General features: G+C 41.1%; 2 protein-coding genes across 8 annotated transcripts in view; one reads left to right on the forward strand and one right to left on the reverse strand.

Annotated features, from left to right (window-relative positions):
• Positions 1-7,637, reverse strand: sumf1 (sulfatase modifying factor 1). 2 transcript variants are annotated; one of them, XM_075460865.1, is made up of 9 exons: positions 7,274-7,634; positions 5,080-5,253; positions 4,869-4,943; positions 3,283-3,365; positions 2,986-3,108; positions 2,778-2,892; positions 2,381-2,494; positions 2,238-2,297; positions 1-1,112 (listed from the first exon to the last, which is right to left on the reverse strand). In XM_075460865.1, the coding sequence occupies exons 1-9, from the start codon at positions 7,535-7,537 to the stop codon at positions 1,011-1,013; spliced, it is 1,110 nt and encodes a 369-aa protein (XP_075316980.1). In that variant the 5' UTR covers positions 7,538-7,634; the 3' UTR covers positions 1-1,010. The 2 variants fall into 2 exon arrangements, with proteins under 2 accessions (XP_075316980.1, XP_075316981.1); XM_075460866.1 differs by having other exon boundaries at positions 1,026-1,112; positions 2,238-2,291; positions 2,379-2,494; positions 7,274-7,637.
• A 265-nt stretch (positions 7,638-7,902) lies between these two features.
• The window catches only part of LOC142377096 (inositol 1,4,5-trisphosphate-gated calcium channel ITPR1), an 80,500-nt gene continuing 64,246 nt past the window's right edge, over positions 7,903-24,156 (forward strand). For 4 of the 6 annotated variants that reach the window (XM_075460867.1, XM_075460868.1, XM_075460870.1 and 1 more), the window contains exons 1-4: positions 7,903-8,206; positions 9,072-9,186; positions 13,230-13,300; positions 23,588-23,697. In XM_075460867.1, coding sequence (XP_075316982.1) covers positions 9,095-9,186; positions 13,230-13,300; positions 23,588-23,697 — 273 coding nt within the window. In that variant the 5' untranslated portion in view covers positions 7,903-8,206; positions 9,072-9,094. The remainder of the gene's footprint in view (positions 8,207-9,071; positions 9,187-13,229; positions 13,301-23,587; positions 23,698-24,156) is intronic. The other 2 variants (XM_075460869.1, XM_075460872.1) reach the window with 1 other exon arrangement.

Here is a 24,156-nt window from a genome sequence, read left to right on the forward strand (position 1 = left end):
TTTTTATTCTTTTTTTCCCCCCTGCCAGTGCTTTGCCTGTTAGGTCGAGGCAAGCACTGGAGTTTTCCTCTGTTGTTTTACACGGATTCTTAATTGCATTTAAAAAATTAACTTAAGCCACAGAGTTACAGTGCTCACTACCCTGATCCATCAGGCTACAGAGCTCGCACTATTTCAAGTTTGGTGCTTATGGTACACAAGATTACATCACGCCAATATTTAGATATGAACAGCCGCTGCCCCCTGGTGGATGATACACATAACCACTACTTATCAAACTGGGTAAACAAAACCGTTATGAAACTTAACATCTTTACTACCAACAATACAATAGAACACCTTCACTGAAATCAAGGTAGAAAATGCTTCCAAAACGACCTTCATAGCCACTTTGGAGAAATCCCAAACATTACATTACATTACATTACACTTAGCTGACGCTTTTTATCCAAAGCGACTTACAGCTATTTAGATACAGGGTATTGGTTACAGGCCCTGGAGCAATGTGGGGTTAGGTGCCTTGCTCAAGGGCACTTCAGCCATGGATAGAGGTGTAGGGAGAGGTAATGGCGGGATTTGAACTTGCAACCCTCTGATCTCAAAGTAAAGTAATCAGTCAAACAAAAATCTGTGTCAAGAGTTCACTTTTGGTCTTTATTTCAACTCGTCCTCACTCAGCTGATAATAATAACAAAAATAAAAAAAATCACAGCTGACAAGATCACACATCTGCTCAAAAGGTGTTAAGAAAAAAAAAAACCTATTCGCCTTTTCTATACTGCATATTTCATATGAAAAAGTATGAAATTGTAAAATTAGAGATCTTTTCGAATATCTACAGTAACCGAGGACACCATTTTCTTGTTTCTTTGAAATCATCCTCGGATGCAGAAGAATGAAATGGCAGCAAAACACATCAACATCAACTTGGAATACTTTTGTGATGGATTAACCCTGGCTTCAGGGAAGCAGCATTTTAAGGGGATTCTGTTCAAGACAAGCAGGTCGGGTCATCGTTTCTCCTGAGAGGCACAGCGAAAACCGAGATTAGAGGCTGAGCTGTCTGGAGTGTTCTGGCTTCGAGCGGCACATCGGTATCTGTAACAATAAGACTGTCGGAGGGGGGAAAAAGGAGGGAAATTTACTATCAATCAAACCATATTCCTCAGATTGCTTTTTCATTGATTTGTCACTGCTTTAAAGCCAGGCTTGTTGTTACATTTCTCTTCAACACACACACATAACCCTTTTCCCAGAAAAGGTAATACCAGGTCACAACAGTATCCAGTTGTTTGGAAGTCATTAACCTCCATATACAATTTTTTTTGTTTGTTTTCAATGAGTGACAGGCCTGGACAGCAGGTAGACCAGTTTAGTATCTAAACTCTTTCCTTACAGAGTCACGTTGCTGAGGTATAAACACAACGGTGCCTTTTGTCTTCAGATGCGAGAACACTTCGAGCTTGATTTCCAAAACAGAATTTCAGCTACCGATTCGTTGCATCTCAGATAAATTTTCTAATTCGCCTCACTCCATCTTTAATAATCCGCATTTCTCTGTCTTGTTTGTATGTAATATTTTCTTTGCAAGATAGAGTTTTAAGATGGATTAGTGGACACTTAAAGTAATCAATCATTCAAAAATTAGACATCTTTTTCCTGTCTGCTGAAATGTGCCTTACTTCAAATTCAGTGAATGTATTTTCAAAAGCATAGATACTCTCATTTTCAACATTTGTACTATTTTCAATTCAATCTTGAAGTGGATGGCAAATCATTGCACTATATCCGTAGATACATTTCACACAGGATCACAACCTCTTTGGAAAACCAGTCATGTACATATGCAGATTCAGTCACCGGGCAACCACAAGCACTATGAGCTCCGAACATCAGGAAGGAAGGACAGGTGGGATTTTCCCTTTGTTGTCAAACAGGAAGAGAGAAATACTACTATTCTCAGAAACGTTAATGCCAATTAATGGAAATGTCACATGTTAAAGCTGTTGCTTTCCGGGTTCAGCACCTGCAACAAAACAGCTGCACAAGCCAAACTGTTTTGTAAAAGACCTCACTATTCACAAACTCTAACCATCCAGGGTGATAATCATATTTCTTTTTTAAAAATTGATGGAATCATGGACTGAAACACTTTGGCAAAATATATATATAAAAAATCTTTTTAAAATCTATAGAGAATAACTTCATAATGCTGCTGAAACATTTGCCATCTTTACCTTGTGGCACATGTATGACCCTCCCTTCTTTACTCTGTCTGTACCCGAAGGAGGACCCGTCTGAAAGAGAGTAGCAGATAGCAAAGCCAAGACTGAACTCCTGACAATACAGGATAAAAACTTAGATTTGACGTTGTTTTTACCGGGTTGCGTTGCTGCTCTGCCGTGTGGTGCACGGTCCACCAGTCTGAGGTCCATTCCCATGCATTCCCCACCATGTCGTATATTCCAAAACCATTGGCAGGAAAGGACTTCACCTGGAGGGCATGTTGGTCAAGTGTTTGGAAAATGTTAAGCATGTATTCTATAAGTCGTGTAAAGTGATAAAGGGAGGAAAATAAATTATGTGACTGAGAGCTAATAGGTGACTAAAAAGGAGACTAAAAAGGCTTTAGGTAATTTAATTAAGTAGCCTGAATTAAAAAAAAATATATAAAAAAAAATCTGCAGGCAATCTTGCATTACCCTGCCTGACCTGAAATATGACATCCTTAAACACACCCACAATGTTGGCCTCTGTGCTTCCTTCTTTCGCCTTACCGGTGAAGTCTTGATGAACCCATCCTCTGCAGTGTTCTGTGATGGGAAATCCCCCTGCCAGAGGTTGGCATAGTGTTCTCCTTTTGGGTTCAACTTGTTTCCCCAGGGGTAAAGTCTATGTTGTGCAAGAATCAAACCAGGAGACATTAGAGACATAGCAAAGCATACTTGCTTATTTTACACGGCATTCAATGGGCACATATCTCACCTGTCTTTCAAACCACCCCTGCAGGCGTACTCCCATTCTGCCTCTGTAGGAAGTCTCTTATTGACCCAGGAGCAGTAGGCGACAGCATCAGCCCAGGAAACATGTACAACAGGGTGATCCAGCCTACAAAAAACAAATTCAAAATCAGTGACTGAGCAGCTACTTAATCTAATTGCTGCTTTTCTCAAGAAATATGACTACCTTAAACAAAACATGGGTTAGTTTCAGAGCTGAAACTCTGCACCTGTGCATTTCTCAAACTATTTTTGACATATATACGGTAAAGTCTTTTTCTACCTATCTGTGATGGTGGAGTCTGGACCCTCAGGGTGCTTCCAATTGGCCGCTTTGACTGGAAGCCACCAGGGGGCAGCAGCCACCTGATAACAAAGAGGTGGTAAATGGATATTGAGTGATATCATGCATCTTTCATAGTTTTCTCAATGTTTTTCTCCAATAAATCCCCATCTGGATTTGTCCCAAATTACATTTACACAACTGCAATGTTACAAGTGTTCCTAAGTGCTGTTGCACTAATGAGAACACAGCCCCCCCCTCTCAGCCGCATGATCAGGCTGCACATGACAGCTGAGATGAAGCAGCGAATTCCCTGCCTGCTGCCTGGCTTTTGTCTATGGGAGGCCTAATGCACTCAGGCCTCTTACAATCAACCTATGGACATTCTCAAGTCTCTTAAGGAGTGTTTATTCATCTTCTTGTCTACTTACAGAAAAAAACTAAACTGTGTAGAAGGTATTCAAGGTAATGTCTTTGTGCAAGTGTGTTACTAAATTCAATTCAAATTCAAATTCAAATTCAAAAATACTTTATTTATCCCAGAGGGAAATTAAATGTTGATGTAGCTCAATTAAATCAAAGAGTTATTATAGATGCTGATGGCTGTGGGCAGGAAAGATTTCCTGTAGCGGTCCGTTTTGCATCCAAACTGTGAGTAGATATGTCATTTTTGGAAGATTACATCAAGAACAAAAATACGCAAGAGAGACAAAATACAGATAAAAAGAAAATACATAAACTATTTCACATTAAACCTCTAATATTTGCATGGCTTTTGAACCATTTTACATCTGTCCTGATTAAAAATATATTCTATATACCCTGATCCACCCCAAATGTAGTACACACATGTAAGTGTCAGCATAATCAAACTCCAAAACCTTGAAACCACTCTACGAACTCTTTCTTTTTTACCAGTTCAGCTATAGGTTTTCTTAGGTTATGTATTTGATGGAGGGCCCAGTGTTCCCCATGACCACACCTTTCTCCAGACTACCCGATGCTGACGTCATCTCTCAGATGGTTTTTTATCAAGTTGAAAGATCCTCCTCTCTGTCACCGAATGAAAATCCAACTTCTTCCAAATCCAATCCAGATTTGATTAATTGTGATAATTATTATTATAATTTTTTTTACAATAAAACAAAATTTTGCATGGGTTTGACTAATCTGAGGCTCAGCTGTACATATGGAGGAAGTATACGTCGCTGGGCATTTGTATTTCTTCATATAGAGTTAGACGTAGAAATTTTTTAATGTCAGTAGATTGGGACTTTTGATACAGGGCTGACTTCAAAGGCAGGAAGTAGAGACTCTGCTCAACTTGGAAAACAAAGCGTGTGAACTTCTCTCCCTGGCCCTGAAAGCTAGAGGTTTCCATAGCAACTACCATGAGTGACTGTGCATCTGTGAACGATTACGTGGCTCGTGACTGTAAGCATGTGACTGAGTCCTCATTTTGTAGCCTCTATCAAGGTGAAAACACGTGCTTCTACACTGCTCCAACAATGGTTTTTTTTGTTTTGTTTTTTTAAATGCTGCAGCGTAAGAAAAGCGAGCCGCGCAGGTTTATACAATATACTCACTGCTTGGGTGATTTGGGTTTTGACAGGCTCGCTCAAAATCCCCTCAAATACAAATGAGTCTCCAAACTTCTCTGCCTGAAACCACAAGGAGAAAGAATAGAATTAACAAAGACGATGGCAAAATTACACCGACTGCCCAAAACCAAAACAACTAATAAACTAACAACCAAAACGCACCTTCTCATTTTCAAATGACAGACTTATTTGATACCTCAGTAATATATCCTGTGGCACTGATGAAGCTCTGAAACTGTTGGTTAGTTACTTCCAGGCTGTCCATGTAAAAGGAGTCCACATGGACCAGCCTCTGAGGACCCTCGCCGTCTGCAGGGATGCCTGGGTTGTCTGTTCCCATCAGGAACTCTCCTTCAGGAATCCACACCATCTGTAAGCAGGACATAAACCTCTTTCAAACTGTATTAGGAATCTATACAAATGTGGAGACTCGGGATGGTCTACGAAAGGTGGGAATTTAAACACCAGAGTAACAAAATCAATACTAGCAGCTTCATGTTGTGGCCAATTTCCTTTAGGTGGGTGGGCCTTGTGCAGATCCTGTTATCTTGGTTTTCGTGAGATCTGCAACACCCTGAGGTGGCTATGAAGCACACGGCTTCACCATGATCATCACCTGCCTCTGACCACAGCTAGGAGCGTCCCGAGAAACATTTAGTCACGGTCGTTTGAGATAATTGTGATTATACATGCATGGTCATCGTAACTGTCTTCATCCACCTTTATGATAGCAGCTAGTAGGGGTGGGTATTGGCAAAGAAGTCACGATTCCATTCGAATCGCGATTCACATGCCACGATGCGATACTATCACGGTGCATCACGATACTTGAATTATTGCGATGCATTGCGATATTTTCACTGAACATACTTTAAAAAAAAAATACAGCCATTACCAGTGGCTGACTGGCTGTGTATGATCTGGATAGTGTCTTCAATTGATACATAACTCAAAGCAAATCAATTCATAACTGTATTTATTAAAACAACTTTTGGAGGTATTGCCATTAAAACAAATATTACTGGACACAAATAGTACTATTACTGGACACACTCATCACAAAAAGTGCATAGGATTTATAAAACTTAAAATAACAAGATAGGGATGATCAGTACAGACAAAAAAAGTGCATAGGCTTTATAAAACTATAAAAAAAATGCATCAATTGCATGTGTCCTATCATTAAAGGCATAAAAAGCCCCCCCCCCAAAAAAAATAAAAATCGATACTTAGCGTCAAGAATCGATGCAGTAGATCGCGAAAATTAGAATCGCGATGCATCGTCATGACGATTATTTTGCACACCCCTAGCAGCTAGACGAAACAGACACAGAAGATCCGAGAAAAAAAAAAGACAGAAAAATCATATTTCCATTTATTTTCCACCATTTAATACAGCTGACGGACTCATTTGTGGTTTGACACCCTTTTAATGACATCAGCTGAATCCACTCCTGTCCTGTACTGTGGACGTTGTTTTTAAATTATTGTTAAAACTGCCAAAAGTGATGGGAATGCTCAAATTATCAGTCGACTTACAGTATAATAGTGACATAAAAATAAACAGAAACAATTAAATTGTTGATCCCGATTATTTGTATGACAAACAATGGTCTACAATTGTATTATTTATACAATTGTGACGGCACTAACTACAGTCAGAAACAACTGTGTACCGAGTAGAAAATGACAGCACCAGCAGTAGATAATAGGGATGGTGTAAATAATAGTAACAACAGGAAGAGTGGTAATCAAGGAAATGGATGCGCAACCCTGTTTCCAAAGAGAACTGAATGCATAACTTAGAAATCAATTAAACCCACAATCATTTGGAAATAGCACAAAGACAACATATCACTGAGGCAGAAACAGTTTTTCGTGCTACAAGACCATTTTGAAGCTGTAGGCTGCAACACATTTGAAAAAAGGTGAACTCAGTGCCGAAACTGTTGAGAATCTGAGAATTTAATAATCTATGGTAAATGGTGCCTCCATCAATGACAGATTCATTGAATCCAAAGAAGCATGCAGGAAACAATGCACAAAAACTAGTGTCTTATCCAAAACTGCATTAACAAACAGAAAGAGGGCTGCTGTGGAAAATAACTGCACAGCCTCAGGAACAGTTCTGGAAAAGTTCCAGAAATGCTGCCACATTGGCAGGACCTCAGCTCATTTAGGGTGGACTGAGGTGGAGTGAAAAACTGTCCTGGGGTCTGACTAATCAAACAATTTCATTCTTTGGAGTCATACAGTAGTGCAGTGTTCTCTGTGCTACAAAACTGTAGGCATTAATCTGCTTTTTTTTTCTCCTTTCCTGGCCCTTAAGGGCAAGGAAGTTTATTAAAATCTCCTCTTTAGTTTCCTACAAAACAGCCACCACAGCATACCTGACTTTGTATTTTCTTTTCATCTCCGTGAGCCTCAGACGTCCTCTCACTCGCGCTTTGGGAGTATTTATGAGCCGGGTCGTAGGAGGCTGCCCTGTCCTGCTTGGGGTCCACAGCAGCGGCTCTCTTCAGCTTGTTACAGCCGCAGCCCCCTCCCCCTCCCGGGGAAGCGACCTCCTGTTCCGCCCCACATGAACTCTGAAGACAAAACCCCTTGTTCACGAATGCCAACAAGATAGGAAGTAAGTAAAAACAACAGACCATTCTTGCAAGACACGGCTCAGGATCCACTCATGGTGTTGATACTACGACTTCCGCAAAGTCACGTGGTCAGTCAGCTGGCTTCACTGGAACCAACGTAACTCTTTCATGCCCGAGAAGAGGGGGGGGGGGGGGGGGGGGGTGTTGCTGTTAAAAAAAAAAGCGGATATATATATATTTTCTTTTTTTCCGCAAATTCTTATTACGGATTATAACTGTCAGTTATTTAAAATAAAATTGAATAATTTCGGCAGATTGAAAAAAAAAAAAAAAAAACATCAAATAATTGTTTGGCCGAAAAACATAGCCTGACTTTTCTGCCTTTTCACCTTTTTCCCCATCAGACGCGGACTGTTTCGATACCACACAGGGGCGTTAATTTAGTACAGACTTCCATGAAGGTAGGATGGGAGCTCAAGGACAGCATTTCCCAGCCATCACCCCAACGGCCGCTTGAGATACAGAAGAAGTGGCAGCGAGCCAGGCAGCTCAGCCAGCCAGTGCCTGCCCGCCTCAGTTGGATGCAGCCGCCGAAAGCTGTCAAAAATTGGATTATTACGCTCGCTCACGGCTGGATCTCGCAATCGGCCCGGTGGAGAGGAGACCTATACAGTCATGTTGTGTCAGCTCACGCAGAGAGAGCCGAACATCTGAGCGTTTATCACAACCGAGGTAAAGTTGAGCGCAAAACTCACACAGTTTGCCATCCTTTCTTCCTATCCCTATCCCCTCTCAGCGGAGGGAAAGATTTAGCTCTCCTTACATGGTTATCAAAACGCGCATAGTTCAAAACAGCAGCGCGCCGTATATCTTTGTTTCTCTGATAGTGGACCAACTACTCAACTCTGTGAGCGATTCTAAAACTGGAGAGCAGCTATGTGTGATAACGAATCGCCGATAGCGAGTGAAACACCGCAGCATTAAGGCTGGCCGTGCTCCTTTAAGTTTCAGGCGTGTTTTTTTTTTGGTGCTTCGATCAACAATCCCCTCAACATGATGCGCTCTCGTGATGTGTATCGTCTAAATATTCTCATATATGTCGTTAGTAAAAGCTTGTGACGGTCAAATTCATTGTAAACTGTTGAACTTTTAAGATTTTGTCGACCGTATTTTGGGGGCTTCGCTTCTGAGACAGTCAGATCAAACCTGACTGAAGTGGGAGCTGCTCACTTCAGCTTCAGCGGGGATGACCTGCTGCAGGTGCGGAGACCCTCCCGGCTGCTGCTGCAGCTGTTCACCATTAAGCCCCCCACCCAAACCAACAGGTTACAGTAACATTACAGAATTTTCATTTCCTTCTATGCAAATCAGTGCAGTCAGATAGCGTTATCAACCTCTCAGGCAAGCCTCTCTTCAAATATTCCAGTGGCCCCAGGTACCTGTGAACTGCAAATGAATGCTTAGTCCTGCAGCACAGAACCTGGCTGAATACCATGGCAGAAATGAAAATATGGAGCTTTTAAAGACTTATATACACGAAGGTTATTCATGATTCTTGTCTAATTTTGACGTGTTTTCCTCCTTTCATCCTCCGTAGGTACTCCCTAGTTTGTGTCAAACATGTCGGATAAGATGTCCAGCTTCTTACACATCGGGGACATCTGCTCCCTGTATGCAGAGGGATCCACCAATGGTTTCATCAGCACCCTGGGGTATGTCTGTCAAACTGGCCACACATTTTGCATCTGGGCCTGCTTGTCACACTTCTCTGCTCCACTGAGCTGGTGGAGCAGCATTTGGAAGGAGGGAAATCACACTTTTGATGGTAACCATTTTGACAAAATGTTGTCACGGCACCCTTCACCACCCCCCCGCCTTTAAAAAAAAAATATATATATATATATATTTTTAAATCCTTTGCTTGTAATGCACCCGATGAAAGTTTGTTTGCATGTGACATGGACATCAGTACCCCTGATTAGTCACAGAATGGGTGTAAGCAGCATGGTGTGATGCGTAGCCGCTCTCTTGCCGTTTATCCTTCAGGAGAAAGCTGTGAAAGCAGATGGAGGCCTGTGAAGTGGCACGTAAAGCATGAGTGACCCCACCGCTGATAGTGTCAGGAGAAAAGGAAACGTAGGGGCGGCAAATGCCCCGTTAATGATAAAGTTAATGTTTGAGTGGCAGCAGGAGTGGGGTATGGAAAAAAACTGGTTAGGTGGTGCCGTGTGGTGCTCCATATGTTAAAACGCAATTTAAAAGCCACTCAGTCTCCCACACAACTACAGCAATGTTGCATTCTCCACCAGTTCCACTTCACATGTGAAACACTTTAGAGGTGGATTGCAGAATGGCAAATTACGATAGCTCTGAAGTGTAGATTGCAACAACATTAGTCAAAACACAACAATAAAACTAAAGGTGGAAAAAAAAATGTGCCAGTGGCCTTGCTCCATTGCTAGATAGTTTAATATGTTCCAATTTTGAATTACAGGAGAAAACCAGTAAACCAGTAAGGCATGAATAAACATTTGGGCAATCCTGTCTCTCATTTAAAAGTGCACGGAAAATAAACACGATATTCTTTTTCAAAGCTTTAAGTTCATAAGCCAAAGAAATCAGCATGTTTACGTGCACAGTTGAGTTGAGGTGCGCTCACAGCTCAGCTTGGACATTTATGTGGACCACCGTCCTCGTCCCAATACACACGAGCAGGAGCAAAGTCAAGTTATTAACAGAAGCATGTCTGCCGCGGCGACTCTGTGAGTAAACGTTCAAGACTCTCTGCTACTTTTAACTTTCCCTGTGGGAGATCATCGTTCATGTAAATACACCCAAATTAAGGCACTTGAATGTTGACTTTGTCAGATGATGATGCGGTTATAAGATGAGCATTTCGTTGGAGTCCAGCGACGGTCTGGAAATGCGTCAAGATGCCGCAAGTTGACACGTAGTCTCAATGAGCCGATTTTCACAATTTCTGATTAAAGAAATCAGAAAAAAGATGTGACATTAGAGAGGTTTTGCTGGAAATTCAGGTGTATTGACATGCACTTACATTTGACTGTTTTTTCAAAAAAGCATGAACCTATGCCCTTTGACCCTAGTTACTTAAGCATGTACTTGTAGGATGATTCGATCCCCATTCGATGTGCATTTTAAAAGTCCAGTTTTATGTCGTACCCACACAACAGTGCATTCTCTTCTGATGTCATGTAAACTGGTTTTGTGGCTCCGACAAAGATAAATCAGGCGATTTATTGCTTTACTTGACACAAATGTGGGTGATATTTTTCTCCCGTGTGGTTCATCTTTTGTTTATTGCTTATTTTATAAAGCTGCTCTGTTGACGGCATTGCCATTGTTTTAATGTTAGTTATTTTGCATATTTTTAGAAAAAAAAAAAACCAAAAACTTCACAGCAGTTGATGCACACATGACCTCACTCATGACCTTGGTGCTGTACGGTGACGAACAAGAACCGTTGCCCTTGCATTTTTTCCATCAGGTAAAATGTCTCCGTGTTTTCTACCTTTGGACTCTCATCCATAAAAGCTTGGAGCTTCACATTTCACTGAAATATCGCAAAAGCTATGCTAGTTTGCATTTGTCGTGTGTACCTTTCTCTTTTTGTTCTGAGTGTAATCTAGCCAGTTAGCAGGAAGTCTGTGTTAATGTTTTGCTGGTTTAAACAGTGCAGTCATAAGAAAGTGAATGAGGTGTAATGTGTCTGGTTTTAGTAATGGTGTCAGGGTATCAGCTCAGAGTCCTGGATGCCGCCGCCCCCAGCTCATGAAAAATGGAATGAGCACAGCAAAGACTGACTCATCATAGAGACATTGTGGCCTTTCTCGGGTTCAGGCACTTCCCACATAGACATGCACACAACTCGCACTTGAAAGCACCCTCATTTGCAAAAAAAATTGTCATGAGAGTTTTGGCCACGAGCCAACCACTCCACGCACAAACACCAACTCAACATTCTTCGGATCATCCGCCCCTCAGAGACAGAGAGACAGAATTCTGAAAGGAGGAGTAAAACTCTGCGAGCATCGTAACTAATTTGAGCAACAGCGCAAGTTCCAGTATAAAGCCGATGAGAGGTCTCTGCAAAAATAGTGAAAAAGGTTGAAATCTTCAGAATGAGCCCTCCACACGGCCGGTCCTGTTTGTTCAGAGGTGTAGTAGCACCCTCGTTGATAGCTAACCACACCGTTTTCACATATGAAGATGAGCACACACTTCTGCTGTTCCTCTAGGTGCAGGAGGCTGCAGGAGCAGATAGGTCTGTTTGGACAACTGTACACATTCTGCTAGAAAAGGACTGGAATAGATGTGGGATTTGGCCTTAGTCCAGAGAAGTGTTATTACAGGCCAGTAAAAGCTAAATTTGTCTCCAAAGATTCCAGCCTACCCCCTGGTCATCTAATCCAGAATATTTCTTTATTTTGTGTATTTTGTGTATTTTGTGGAGGAAGAGAGGAAAAAAACAGACTTACCTCGGTGAAAGTAGGTTACATCAGTATAGTTTTATAAACCCAGAGTGTTTTGTTGGGAATACATAGTTTTGAGCACTTTTATCCCACCAGCTTGCACAAAAAGTGACACGGATTCAAGACATTATTGACTCATTACATCTGTTTATTTTAAACACCAGTGCTTAGTTGTACTGCTAAAAATGTTACCCATTAGTTAATCTAAATAATAAAATTAGTGTTTAGAAACTAATAATATGTTTCTTATTGGTCTTCTTTTTTTTCCTTTTTTTTTTGGGTGATGGCTTCTGTCTAAATCTCCAAAGTGTATAGTTTGTGATCACAGAGGAGTGAGTACACTAGCAAATAGTGGCACATGATATGCTGTAGCATCAGAATTTTTTAAGCTTAAGAATGATAACTCGGAGGATTCAACTGTTCTGATTTGTTGCGGTGAATTTGATGCATTTCAGCTTGGTATTAACTGCTTGCAATGTTGTTATGAAAAGAAACTTTCAGCTGGCTGCACTGTAAAAAAAATCAGCTCATCCTAGACTCAGTTTGTCATTGCATAACACAAAATTGCGTAACGATAACAGAGTGAATCAAATCATGAAGTGAAGAACAAAACAGTAAACCAATCGAAACAACCAAATTGGTCATTTGTGCGTACCCTGCAATACAACCAGTAACAGAATCCTGTAGAATACCGCTCTGACGAGCAGCTGCAGTGAAGTACGACTCGCATTATCCTTTCCTCATTCAAGTGGATGTCATTGCCAATGTCTGTGGATGGTGCTGTTATGACTGAGCGTCCTCAATCATTCATATGTTTTCAAACATGGGACACGTGTTCAAGATCAACGTGTTCAAGATTTTTCCCTTCTGGTTTAGGTTCAGTCAATGATATGACAACTCTTTGCCAAGATGTTGTTGTTGCCTCCTTGATGGGGTTTAGGCAATAACTTTACTTGGTCAGAGTTGGAGAACAATCTCGGTTAACGACAAACAAACTAGTCAATTCCACGCATATATATAAAAAAAAAAAAACAAAGACATCCAGCAAACACTGTGTCCATTAGTCGTGACTGCATTTTAGCACCAACGTACGCAAAAACATAGTATTCATCCACCTTAGTTACATGCTGATCATCATGCTGTGTTTGAAAACATCACTAAATAAAAACACGGGTATCCCGTAAAGAAATATCTATTTCCTGCATCGCAGCTGCATGTTGTGCCGTGTGATTAACAGTATTATGAAATGTCCATTTTTGCAGCTTGGTGGATGACCGCTGCGTCGTCCAGCCAGACGCTGGAGACCTCAACAACCCTCCCAAGAAGTTCAGAGGTAAGAGGCACCGAGTCCCCCCCCCCCCGTGCACAGATATCATAACAGTAACCGCTGTCTGTTTATACTGTGGAGACTGTGAGAGACACTGCTGAATGTGTTGTGCTGTGTTTCTTTGGTGACGACCACAATGTCTCTGCCCACTGGACTTCAAACAGGCCTGCCTTTGTCAGTGAGAATGATGTGTGTGTGTGTATGTGTGTGTGTGTGTGTCCGCACGTCTCCCTGCTTGTTTATGCAATTCATACATGTGCTCATTCGCTTGCTCGTACACGTCTGTGGAAGTAGAAGCAGATGGAGAGAATCAGGCCTGATTCTGATTTGTGGAGAAACAGCCCACGACAACAAAGCTGCTATCTGAGTAAAAAGCCTTGAGCTTGTTACTGCTGGTGAACTTGCTATTATTAGCTACCATACAGGAAGTTTAATTCATGACCCACAGTTCTCAGGCTGCAAGTTTACATCCCCAAGGGAGAGGCCTGGCCAAATATTGCAGTTTGAGTGGATGGGACATATGAGAAAAATGTAAGCGTTTGCAGAACATCTTTTGCCATAAATGTATGAGAAATTTACCTTTATTGATTATAAATGATCTAACTCATAGATTAAGAGGGTATAAATGAGCATTATTCTGTTGAAAAGGAATCGATTGAAATGTGCAGTGCAGAATTTTTGTCTTTCCTTCTGGGAGGGAAAGTAATTACATTAAAACTGCTGACGCATATTACAATGTTTGCTTTCACCATAGCTCTGTCTTTTTTTTTTCGTACAGATTCCACCCCATTAATTGCTTCTTCCATCTGTTTAAGAGATATCATTCAGACACTGGTTATAGTTGCTTTGATGTCCCTAGTGGCTTCATTCAGGCACCCCCCGGGATCGATGGCGCAGACCACGGTGTGTGCATACGATAGTTAATATTCACACAAAATTGAATAGTAAATCAAGTGAGATACAGCCATAACATGTTGTTTTGGCCTGCGTGAGCTCTTTGATGTAAAACATACTTGCTGTGGATAAAAACAGCTGACATTATCACTTTTCTACATGCTTAAGCTTACTAAACACTCAGTATTGTGAGGAAACTCTGGCATCCTAATCGGGGGGGATTTATTTGAACTGAACACCTGACTGGAGCCAAATCAGCCCACCATTACTGTTCATGTCTGTGTCAAGTGAGTGTAGCAGTTCAGACTTGTGCCATGTTGAAAGTAATACATGTGCTTTAGTAGGTCCAATCGAGTCCGATTGCCATCATAATTCGTTACGAGAACGCACCACTCGGCTAGTTCAGACATCTCGCAATTTAGTTGCCCTCAGATTAATGGAAAACAGTGTATGTCTGGCAGGGAATTTATCAGGTAAAATGGCCTCACATCATGTCCATAAAGAGCCTCACAGGCTCTATCATACTGTCACTGTAGTCTTCACAGTCTCACTATTGTTTCTCATCTCTACAACTCTGGCAAACCATCCATTGCTAACTGACTCAAAGTGCATAATTACAGGTGTGCCAATGTGGCAGTTTCACCATGTGGGTATGTTTTCAGTCACTATAAACATATCTCTCACTCAATTTATCATAGCTGTCTATATATATAAATGCTATGAGTTTGGGGGGGGGGGGGGGGGGGGGGTCCTGATTATGCAAGAATTGCTTCTTGTTCTATTAGGATCAGTAAATCTAAACTAGCTGAACTTTGTAATGAAACAGCTTAAATGAAGACTTCTGTTAAGCCATTTTCAGAACTGATTAGTATTTTTTGTTTGATTTGGTCTGTGTAAATGGTTGATCGGTGGCCTGATAGGTTCTTGTTTATTATTGTATTAATTAGCAATTAGCTCGGTTAGTAGGGATGTGATACGAATAAAAAGTGAAATACTGTGATGCCAACCCAGACTGAAACCTGATATTATAATTTTCTGTGTAAAATTTCTGCTTCCAAAACGTTCATTGTGAGCATTTGCTGCTTCTCTCCTTTGATAGCAAGATGAATTCTCTTGGGTTTTGAGCATCAAAGCAGTTTTTTTTTTTTCTTTAATGTGAAATCATTTTGATATTGTCCAACATTGTTCTCCAAACTATTCATTAGAAAACAGCTGATATATAATAATAATGTGAACATTTGTTAGTTGTAGCACTCATGATATGTTTTTCTTTAAAAGTGCATTTTGCAGTACTTTTTTATGGCCCTAAAACTCTTAAACGTACTGATTTTGACAAATGAATTAGCTTGCTGTCAAAGTCTTTCAGTTAGGCTTTAAAGCTTTTTGGAAAGCATGCAGCCCACACTTTGCATTTGGTATCGTGTGTGCCCTCTCAAGAGTGTTAGGAAGTCTGCACAACATTTAGAAAGAGGAGAGCTTTGATCTCAGCAGTGACCCACACAGTTAAAGCTGCAGTCTGCAACTCTTTTTCAAGCATAATGCCTGGAACTGTCCGGGGATTCTGAAAGTAGTACATTAAATACCCCAATACAAAAAAAAAGAGTTCTCTAGGTCCCCTATATGTCCCGCTAGGTCCCTCCAAAGCCAGCAGGTTTGTTTACAAAATTGCAGACCGGACCAGTAAAAGGTAACCAATCAGGTTTACGAGCTGGGCTCTGTTGCCTGTCAATCACCGATTGTGCACGCGCGATACAAGGTAGGCTCGTCCCCACGCTTATTTATCTGGACTATTGAACTTCATTACGGGCTAGTCTACTTACTGTGTCTTCCATGATCGCAAATGACAGGTGAGTTGATGAATGAGGAGTCGTGTAGGCGCATCTGGCGTGCACGTCTACGTGCACGAGTTCTCATGTGTTTTGAAGGGGCTGGACAGGAAGTTGAATAACTTTTTATTTTTCTGTTAAAAAATAAGCATTTCTTGCATTTTGCGACTACGGAGGTCACCGTTTTCAACTTCAAGCGTTCTGATAGATCATGTAAACTCTTAAAATGCCAAAAAGTAGGACTTTACGTATGACAACAACAAATCTTGCAGACTGCAGCTTTAAGCTCTTCAATGGGTCTCTGGTGTCCCAGGAGATGTGATCTACCCCCTTGACAGTCACTGTCAACAAGATAAACGCAGACTACAGACTGATACTTTTACAAAAGAAAGGTCTGTCTGACTCTTTGTGTCTCTGTTGTTGTGCGCTCTGCTGTCAAGATTATTGTGTCTACGTTGAAACAGTTATAGCATACAACCCCGCTGTAAACATTTAAACACATTGGTTGCCTAATACAGTGCCATAATGCTTCAAATGGACACGGACAGTAAGCCTAAATCCACTGTCGAGCATCTATACCGTTTGCAGAAACTAGATGGACTCAAAGAATGAACAGTCCTCCACCTATGGCCAAAGCTCTATCTCACAGATCTAAGGAAATGTGATCTGGATCCCCTTCAACATTTATTGGTTCATTCCTTTGCTCACACTCCAACTCTCCAGCATGAACTTGAGCTCTGGTAGTTTTTTTTTTTTTTTTGCATCATCTTGCAGATCTGCTAAAAAAAAAAACTGCATTAATGCTCCCAGAAAGAAAACAGAGATGGAAATGGGTACTACAGGATAATATGGGAAAAGAACTTGTGGAGGAGGTTGCAGTGAGATCAGCAACAGTTTGTAGTGTAACAAACATAAATGATTTAGACGTCGTAGCCAAGTTGCATAAGCAAACCTGCAGTAAATATTGCATATTCTGTTTCTTTTGTTTGTTTGTTTTCTTTTGCGAACCATCTCAGATTATTCTCTTACTGTGAATATAAGATTTATGTGACTACATTTCGTCACTGAAGCTCTTCAGCTACAATTCCTCGGAGCCCCTTCTCTAGCCACTTGCGGAAGTTGAGTGTTTTTCTTTTGGACTTGAGTTTGCCAAAGCTAATATTTCTGGGAATTGTCTTCATGGAGTTTTTCCAATGTTTTCTGAAACCTTTTTTTATTTTGTCTCTATATTGTTGGATGTTCAGCTGTTTGTGGGAGACACAGTTGTGCAGAGATCATTTTGCTAAGTGGTTGCTGTAAAGGCAGAAGGCCAGATCAGCTATGTCCACTAAGTCTTGCTGTCACTGCTGAGGTATGCGTAACATTTCCCCCTAATGTAAACACAACACCCTCCTCACAACCTTACTCTCGCTCATTGGGCTTATATCTATATACTGAGAGATAAGCCTTGCTTTGTGTTTCACTGGGACAATACTTTGAAATGCCACAAGACACCTACACACTAACTACAGCAGAGTACACTGAGCAGCGGCCAGCACAATGAAGGCAGAGACGACAGTCTAACGATATTTTGTACGTTCTTTCTCAGCTGGTGTGATTTACACTTTGTCATTCATCTTTTTTTTTTAATGTCAGGGCACTCGTCTAAATTGGAAGTTGCTATGGTGGCAGTTTTTTTTGGTCATATTTAGCTGAGCAAATTGAATGGTGCATTTTCCAAATGTCATCCTGTTTATTGAATCATCAATCACTTTCCTGAAATATGAATAATCTGCGTGTGTGTTTTCTGGTTACCTCATTAGGACATTTTGTGATATAACTGTACAAATAATAGTCCTTTGGGGAGTCGATGCCCTGTCCTAATGAGGCAGAACGTTATTTCTGGGGTGCTGGTTTGGATTTGGGCTAAGGCTTGAACTGAAGTTACAGTGAGGTTGCCGTTTTTGGCTTGAAGAGTAGTCAAGCATCTGCCCACCCATCTGTTGTTGTCTTGATATTCATTGTATCCACCCATGAAGGTAAAAGGGTGAATTCTGATTATTTTAATGATCTCACAATGTTTTTTCCTCTGGTGACACCAGAAGGTCGAGTTTTCATGCAGAATGCACTGATTTATGACTCAATAATGGCCACTGAAAATAGCACAAAGACAACATATCAAATTTTGTAAAAACAGTAAAAGATAAATCTATATTAACAGCCAAATTCATTTCTGAGATCGTTGTTGCAAATCAGCCCATTAGGACTATATGTCAACTCGAGGTAGATTAAAGTGTTTACAGACTGCGGCTCTGCTCCAATAAAATCCTGATTTTGTAAAAGCAGCCTTTTATCTGAGAAAAAAAAAATCACTATTCAAATAACTTAAAGACAACATACGTGCAGTGATTTTAGTTAGACTTACATGTACGATGATCTCCAGAACACTGCAGAGTCGGACATGCTCCGGTCACCCACGTGGTTCAGTGGCCCTGTCGAGTGATCACTGTAGTTCAACTCTGCATGTAGCCTCGCCGACTGACAATATCAGTGGCTTTAGTTTTGAAAGCAAAATGTTTTCCCATTTTTGTCTGATTTATGTGCACTAATGCACCCCCATACAGTTCTTGATGCATGGCTTTAATGGGCCATCCACACCAATGACTATAACTACAATGAATGACTACAAAAAAAAAAAAACGGTAATAAAGATTGTAACCATTCATGTGAATTATGGAGTCCACATCTCAACTGTTACAATAATGACTATATAATTTGGATCACTTCTGGTGCAGTGCGATAAACATCCAATCAAAATACACCAGGATCACGTCTCTACTCCATTGCGCTAACAGATGGACAGTGAGGCTGCACTTCATACTTTTTCTTTATTCATATTCTTTTTTGTAAGAATAGATCAAAGTGGCACAATCCTGTTGGCTTTTTCGGACCCTCTCTTACACGTAAGCTTTTCGACTAAAATCACCCAGTCCTAGCTGCTGACTGCCACTTATTAAACGCTGAATTACGAAAAAGAAAGAAAAATTCATAAAATTAATGTACTTGGTGACAAACTGCCAAGCGGTCTTTGGCACTAATTGGCTTTCTTTAGTTTATTCTTTACTGATGCCCTGTGACAATTGCTAGGACGTCATCAAACGGATGTTGACTCATCCAAAAGCATGAGGAAAATTTGTCCTCTCATAACAGTGTTATATTCTTCTAACTCCTTTTCACCCAGAGCCTCCCAGAGAGCTCCCAGGGGAATGGATTCTGAGATGTCCAACATGTGAGGAGGCCTAGGGGCAGACCCAGGGAGAGATTATATCTCTCATCCCCCTCCCCGGAAGATGGTCGGCTCAGACTGTGACCCCTTCAACTCAGTCCCGGAAAGTAGCAGAGAATGGATGGGTGGTTGCATAGATAGATAGCGCTCTGGTGCTTTCTTGGTGTTCCTTTAGTGCCCTAATTAGGTCAAAATTTGTTCAAAACTCCACCTTAAAAAGAAATGACATACCTATTGTTCTCAGCTATACATCATGTTTATTACTAATTAACCATAATCTTACCTCTGTTTTGAGAGAAGAATGTTTCATGTTTCAACATTTTCATTCTTAAACTTGAAGCATGTGAAGGCCATTTTGGGGAATAGTGCCTCCTCGTCCTTACTTTGGATGTATACTACTCCTTCACACGCCTTAATTTCCTCAAATGCCTCTTGCGTATGCACTGAAGCATTTAAACCTCATACAGCCCAACTTAGTTTAGAGTATTAACTCTTTATTACCTCCTGGCTGTTGTTAGCTTAAAGCTCTGCTGCTGTCAGAGACTCGCAGCAGACAAGCTGGGTGGTTCATCTGAGATGAACAGCAGAAACTGTTATGTCCTCAATTCCTTTCTCTGCCAACGACTACATATTCTACTTTCAGGTCTATCAAGGAAGGAGTGGTTCTACAAGACATAGTCAAGGAGAGCCGCTGTCTGTTGACTTGCCAACGGTCTTGAATGCACTATAAATGATTAGTTGCTTCCTTTATAATATCTCCAACAGGATAATAACGGTGGATGGAAGAAGATATATGATTTAATGGCCAGGTGTCTCTACTTTCTTGGCTAGACTTTGTAGGCTAATTACTAGAATGAAGAGTTGCTCAGATCTGTAAGAGAGGTGTCAGCAGGCCTCCCCACTTGTGCTTGGACAGTGTTAACTTCTGGGTTGTGCAAAGCAAAACATGCCAGGATTTCGCTCTCCTGGGATGGGCTGCAGTTGCTTTTATGGCAGTCGCAGACAGTTGCCACGATATGAGGCTGAATCGGAACAGGAAGAACTTTATCAATCCCGGCAGGGAAATGAGTTTCTTTCAGTCTTTGAAAATTGTGAAATTAAGTAAAAGCATGAATAGATTACATTTTTGAATTCAATTTAAAAATTCATGCGAAGAGGAGGAATTTCTACCACTGGACTGTCACAGGATGGTAGAATCTGCTGTAACATTTAGAGGAACATTTTGTCTTTATTAGAGTCTTGACTTTTCCTGCACTTCACAAATTAACTACTAAACTGTTCACCGTGATGGTGAATAATGCAGTTCTGTGTTATCGTGCATTAAATCTAATTTAAATCCATTAATGTTGCTGCTATTCTTATACTGCTCGAGTATTGTTACAGTTCTTCTCAACAACAAAACATGAGCAAACATAAACCAACTCTGTCAGCTTTACAATCCCTGGCAGTTTTTATTTTTGCCAGGGCTGCACACACCTTCTTCTTGATGCTCGTAAAATTGGGGAAGTTTGTCAGTGACCGCGGGACGTTTTAAAGAGCTTATGTTTGCAATACAAACAACACACTCAAAACAGTCTGCTCAGTCCACGAGCAGTTGCATTATTGGGAATGACTCTAATAAGATACCCTTACAAGGCAGAAACAACATAAAGGGACACCTCGTGCATAATTCACTGAACTGAATTGAATTAAGTTTGGAAGCGAGTTTGTTTCATCACAGCCGTTCACATAACATGAATGATTTGTTGCAAAACTAAACCGGATATAAGCGCCAGATTCCATAGCGACAGCACACCTCCATCTCAGTTCGTCACTCTCAACCATGGTGTTTGTGAAAGAGCTGCGTGTATCACAATACTCCCTGAAAGCAGGCCGTGTTATTTGCTTAGTTGCTGACACGTGCTTTGAAATGTAATTAGCACTCTGTTACGCCTTTCACTTTATGTCAGTGTAAGGCCCCGGTACCATTTTCCTCGATTTTGAGTCGGCTTTTCACACACAACAGTGTGAGTGTGATAGAGAGGAAGCAGGTTTGGTCGGAGTTTGATGAAAATGGTTAGTTTTTGTCGAAGCATATTTTTGATGCGCACCATTTACCACACTGCCGGCACGGACGCCAACGAGACATTATGCACACGTTGCAATGATTTATAGAAATACTCACAGGCCAGAAATGGATCAATGTTCTGCTGAGTCATACATGGCCCGCTTTATGTCACTTGAACTGTGAGAAACCCAGCATTGGGTCATAAACACAGTGATAATTGTAGCTGTGGTTGGATGCATGATTTTTTTTTTACAGGATCTTTTAAGCTTCTCTTTTAAATGTAAAAAAAACTAAGAGACGAAGGTGCGGTAATATCACCAAATATCTGATGTCATAACAGCTTAAGTGAACAGAATTGTCAAATATGAGAACAAAGTAAGTCACAAAATCCCATCGCATTATTATCCATAACTGTGATATTTCATTACGTTCACTGGTTTTATGAAACCAATACTTTTTAGCTTTTCGGTGCATGTGAGCCAGCCAGTATCAACGCCAGCTTTGTTAATGGTCTGAAAAAGATATCTGAGAGCTAAATCAAGAAATGTTTATGCACTGGAGGTTCCGGAAGTAGAGGATTGTTTTTTGTTTGCAGGGACTATAAAGTGAATCATAGTGTGTCCGTAGGACCAGTCCGGCATATTCTGTGACCTCAGTCAATCCCGGTTAACATGTTTTCTCCCACAGCTGGCTGTGATTCAAGGCAAAAGTTTAGTGCGTGCTGATCATCTGTTACATGCAGCACTAATCCTACATGTTGGGACTATGTTTTTGAGAATGTCTAAAATAGTGAAGCATGTTAGACAACTCACTCAGTCTTTGCTCATTTACAGCTACCAGCAAGATCCATGGCTGGTATTGGCTTTTTCATCTATTTATGAACATTTGTGGAGCGCATAAGAAAACGCTACATCCGCAGCACTGCTTTTCTCAAGTCCTCCACTTTCTCACACTCACTTTTACTGTCTCTGTTTGACATTCTTTCACTCTCTTGCTGCCTTCCTCATTTCTGTTTCAGTTCCTTTTCGCTGTTTTTGTCTAACTGTATTTTGGGTCAAACTAAAGTAAACACAAGACGAGGAGGCGCGAGAGAGAGAGAGAGGGGGTAGAAGATGCAGATGCAGGAGATCGAGACAGTTTAGCCATGAAGGAAATGAGCGGTGTGTGAAATGGTTTGAAGATTTCAGAGAGAAGGAGGGATGACAGCGTATTGAAGGGGAAAGATAGGGAGTCCCCACCCTCGCCTCTCTCTTTCTGTCATCCAGCTTCCCTTCTCATGGCTGACCTTATTTGGTCATGTTACTGTGGCTCGAAGTGGAGGACAGAGAGAGACGTAAAAGAGGAAGGATGGACAGATTATTCTTTTTCTCCTATTTTCCCCCTCTCAGAGAAGAAAGCTGTGGTCTGAGTGGTGAAATCAGAGGAAAACCAGGACTCAGGGGGAGGAGTCAGTTGTGAACAGAGTTCCAACTCAGGGAAAGTAGTTATTCTATAGTTGCTGAATAAAACCCTCTTTGTATTGGAGTTATAGCATGCTACAGAAGAGGAACTGTCCTGGGACTGAAGAGGAACTTCATTAAAACTGTGTCCACATGCAAATAAAAGGCCTGGTTTCCCTCCTTGCAACTTGCTACACAGTCTATGAAAATGAACAGCCTAATCAAACTCTATTGATGACGGCAGCGTCTCATCGTTGCTGCGGTTACAAGCTCCAAACGGCCATTACTGTGCCCCCTCGTAACGCACACAGACGCATGGAGGTTATTTGTGTTCATTGCCTATTGTGGTCTGACCTCAGAATGTATTCACATGTTACTATGCTGTTAAAGCAAGAGCACTCAAACAAGTACACGCGCTCTTGTCCTGCATCACTCCTCCCTGAAGCAGACAAAGCCCTTTGATCTCCATTCAGGAGAATTACTGATATGTGTGCGAAGTGCAAGCACACGTATGTCTGGATCAGTCTACAGAGAAGGGGATGAAAATACTGTCTGTTTGAATTCTTTTGTTATGAATTCATTGAATAAATAACTTGTCAAAAATACGCAATTTATTATGCAGTTGTTGCCATGTGTTCTGTTGTTTTAGCAACAAATATCTGTTGGTTTATGCTAACCTGTAGCTGTGACCTGTCTCCCACACTGCTTCAATCACATTACGCGAACATCTTTTCCACGTTCTTGTTTTCTTTCCTCTCCTTTACGTGACTTCATTGTGATCGATCTTTGTCTCCACCGATTTCTGTCTCTGTTTCTGTGCAGACTGTCTGTTCAAACTGTGTCCCATGAACCGCTACTCGGCCCAGAAGCAGTTCTGGAAAGCAGCGAAGCCTGGAGGGAACACTGACACAGTGCTGCTCAACAAGCTTCATGTAAGGGAAGTGACAACCTGTTCACCTCACAGGGCTCACTATAGACCAGTGGCACATCACAAAATGCAGGGATCACAAGAGAAAAGACAGGATGAAGTTGCAGTGGACTAACATCCTTAAAACTCCTAACTGTTAAATGTTTAGATTATATGGTGACTGGATGCAAAGTGTATGGACAGAAGTATTGACTGTGCATGCCACAGAACAGTTTAAGCAGTGTAAGAGCAGTTTTTATTGTGAATACTTGCGATTAGAATCCTTGAGTTTCCTTTTATAGACATTTTTTGTAAAGCTTTAATTTCTACTGTCATACTTTTCTGCCTTCGAGGCTTTCCTTTCCTTCAGTCTGCTGAAATACAATACCATTTAAAGCAAACTATCTGACCGCACAGTCATAAAATGGAAGGTTGCAAATCTTTCCCCTGTATCCATGGATATGAGCCCGAGCTTCAGTTAAAG

This window comes from Odontesthes bonariensis, chromosome 3 (assembly GCF_027942865.1).
Source record: "Odontesthes bonariensis isolate fOdoBon6 chromosome 3, fOdoBon6.hap1, whole genome shotgun sequence".
In the NCBI taxonomy this organism is placed as follows: domain Eukaryota; kingdom Metazoa; phylum Chordata; class Actinopteri; order Atheriniformes; family Atherinopsidae; genus Odontesthes; species Odontesthes bonariensis.

Bases quoted from the DNA above. Each gene is read 5' to 3' on its own strand.
- sumf1 (XM_075460865.1), bottom strand. From the start codon at position 7,537: ATGGTCTGTTGTTTTTACTTACTTCCTATCTTGTTGGCATTCGTGAAC. The intron at 3,366-4,868 runs GTGAGTATATTG...CTTTGTTATCAG, and splicing joins AAACCCAAATCACCCAAGCA to GTGGCTGCTGCCCCCTGGTG. The intron at 3,109-3,282 runs GTAGAAAAAGAC...TGTTTTTTGTAG, and splicing joins GACTCCACCATCACAGATAG to GCTGGATCACCCTGTTGTAC.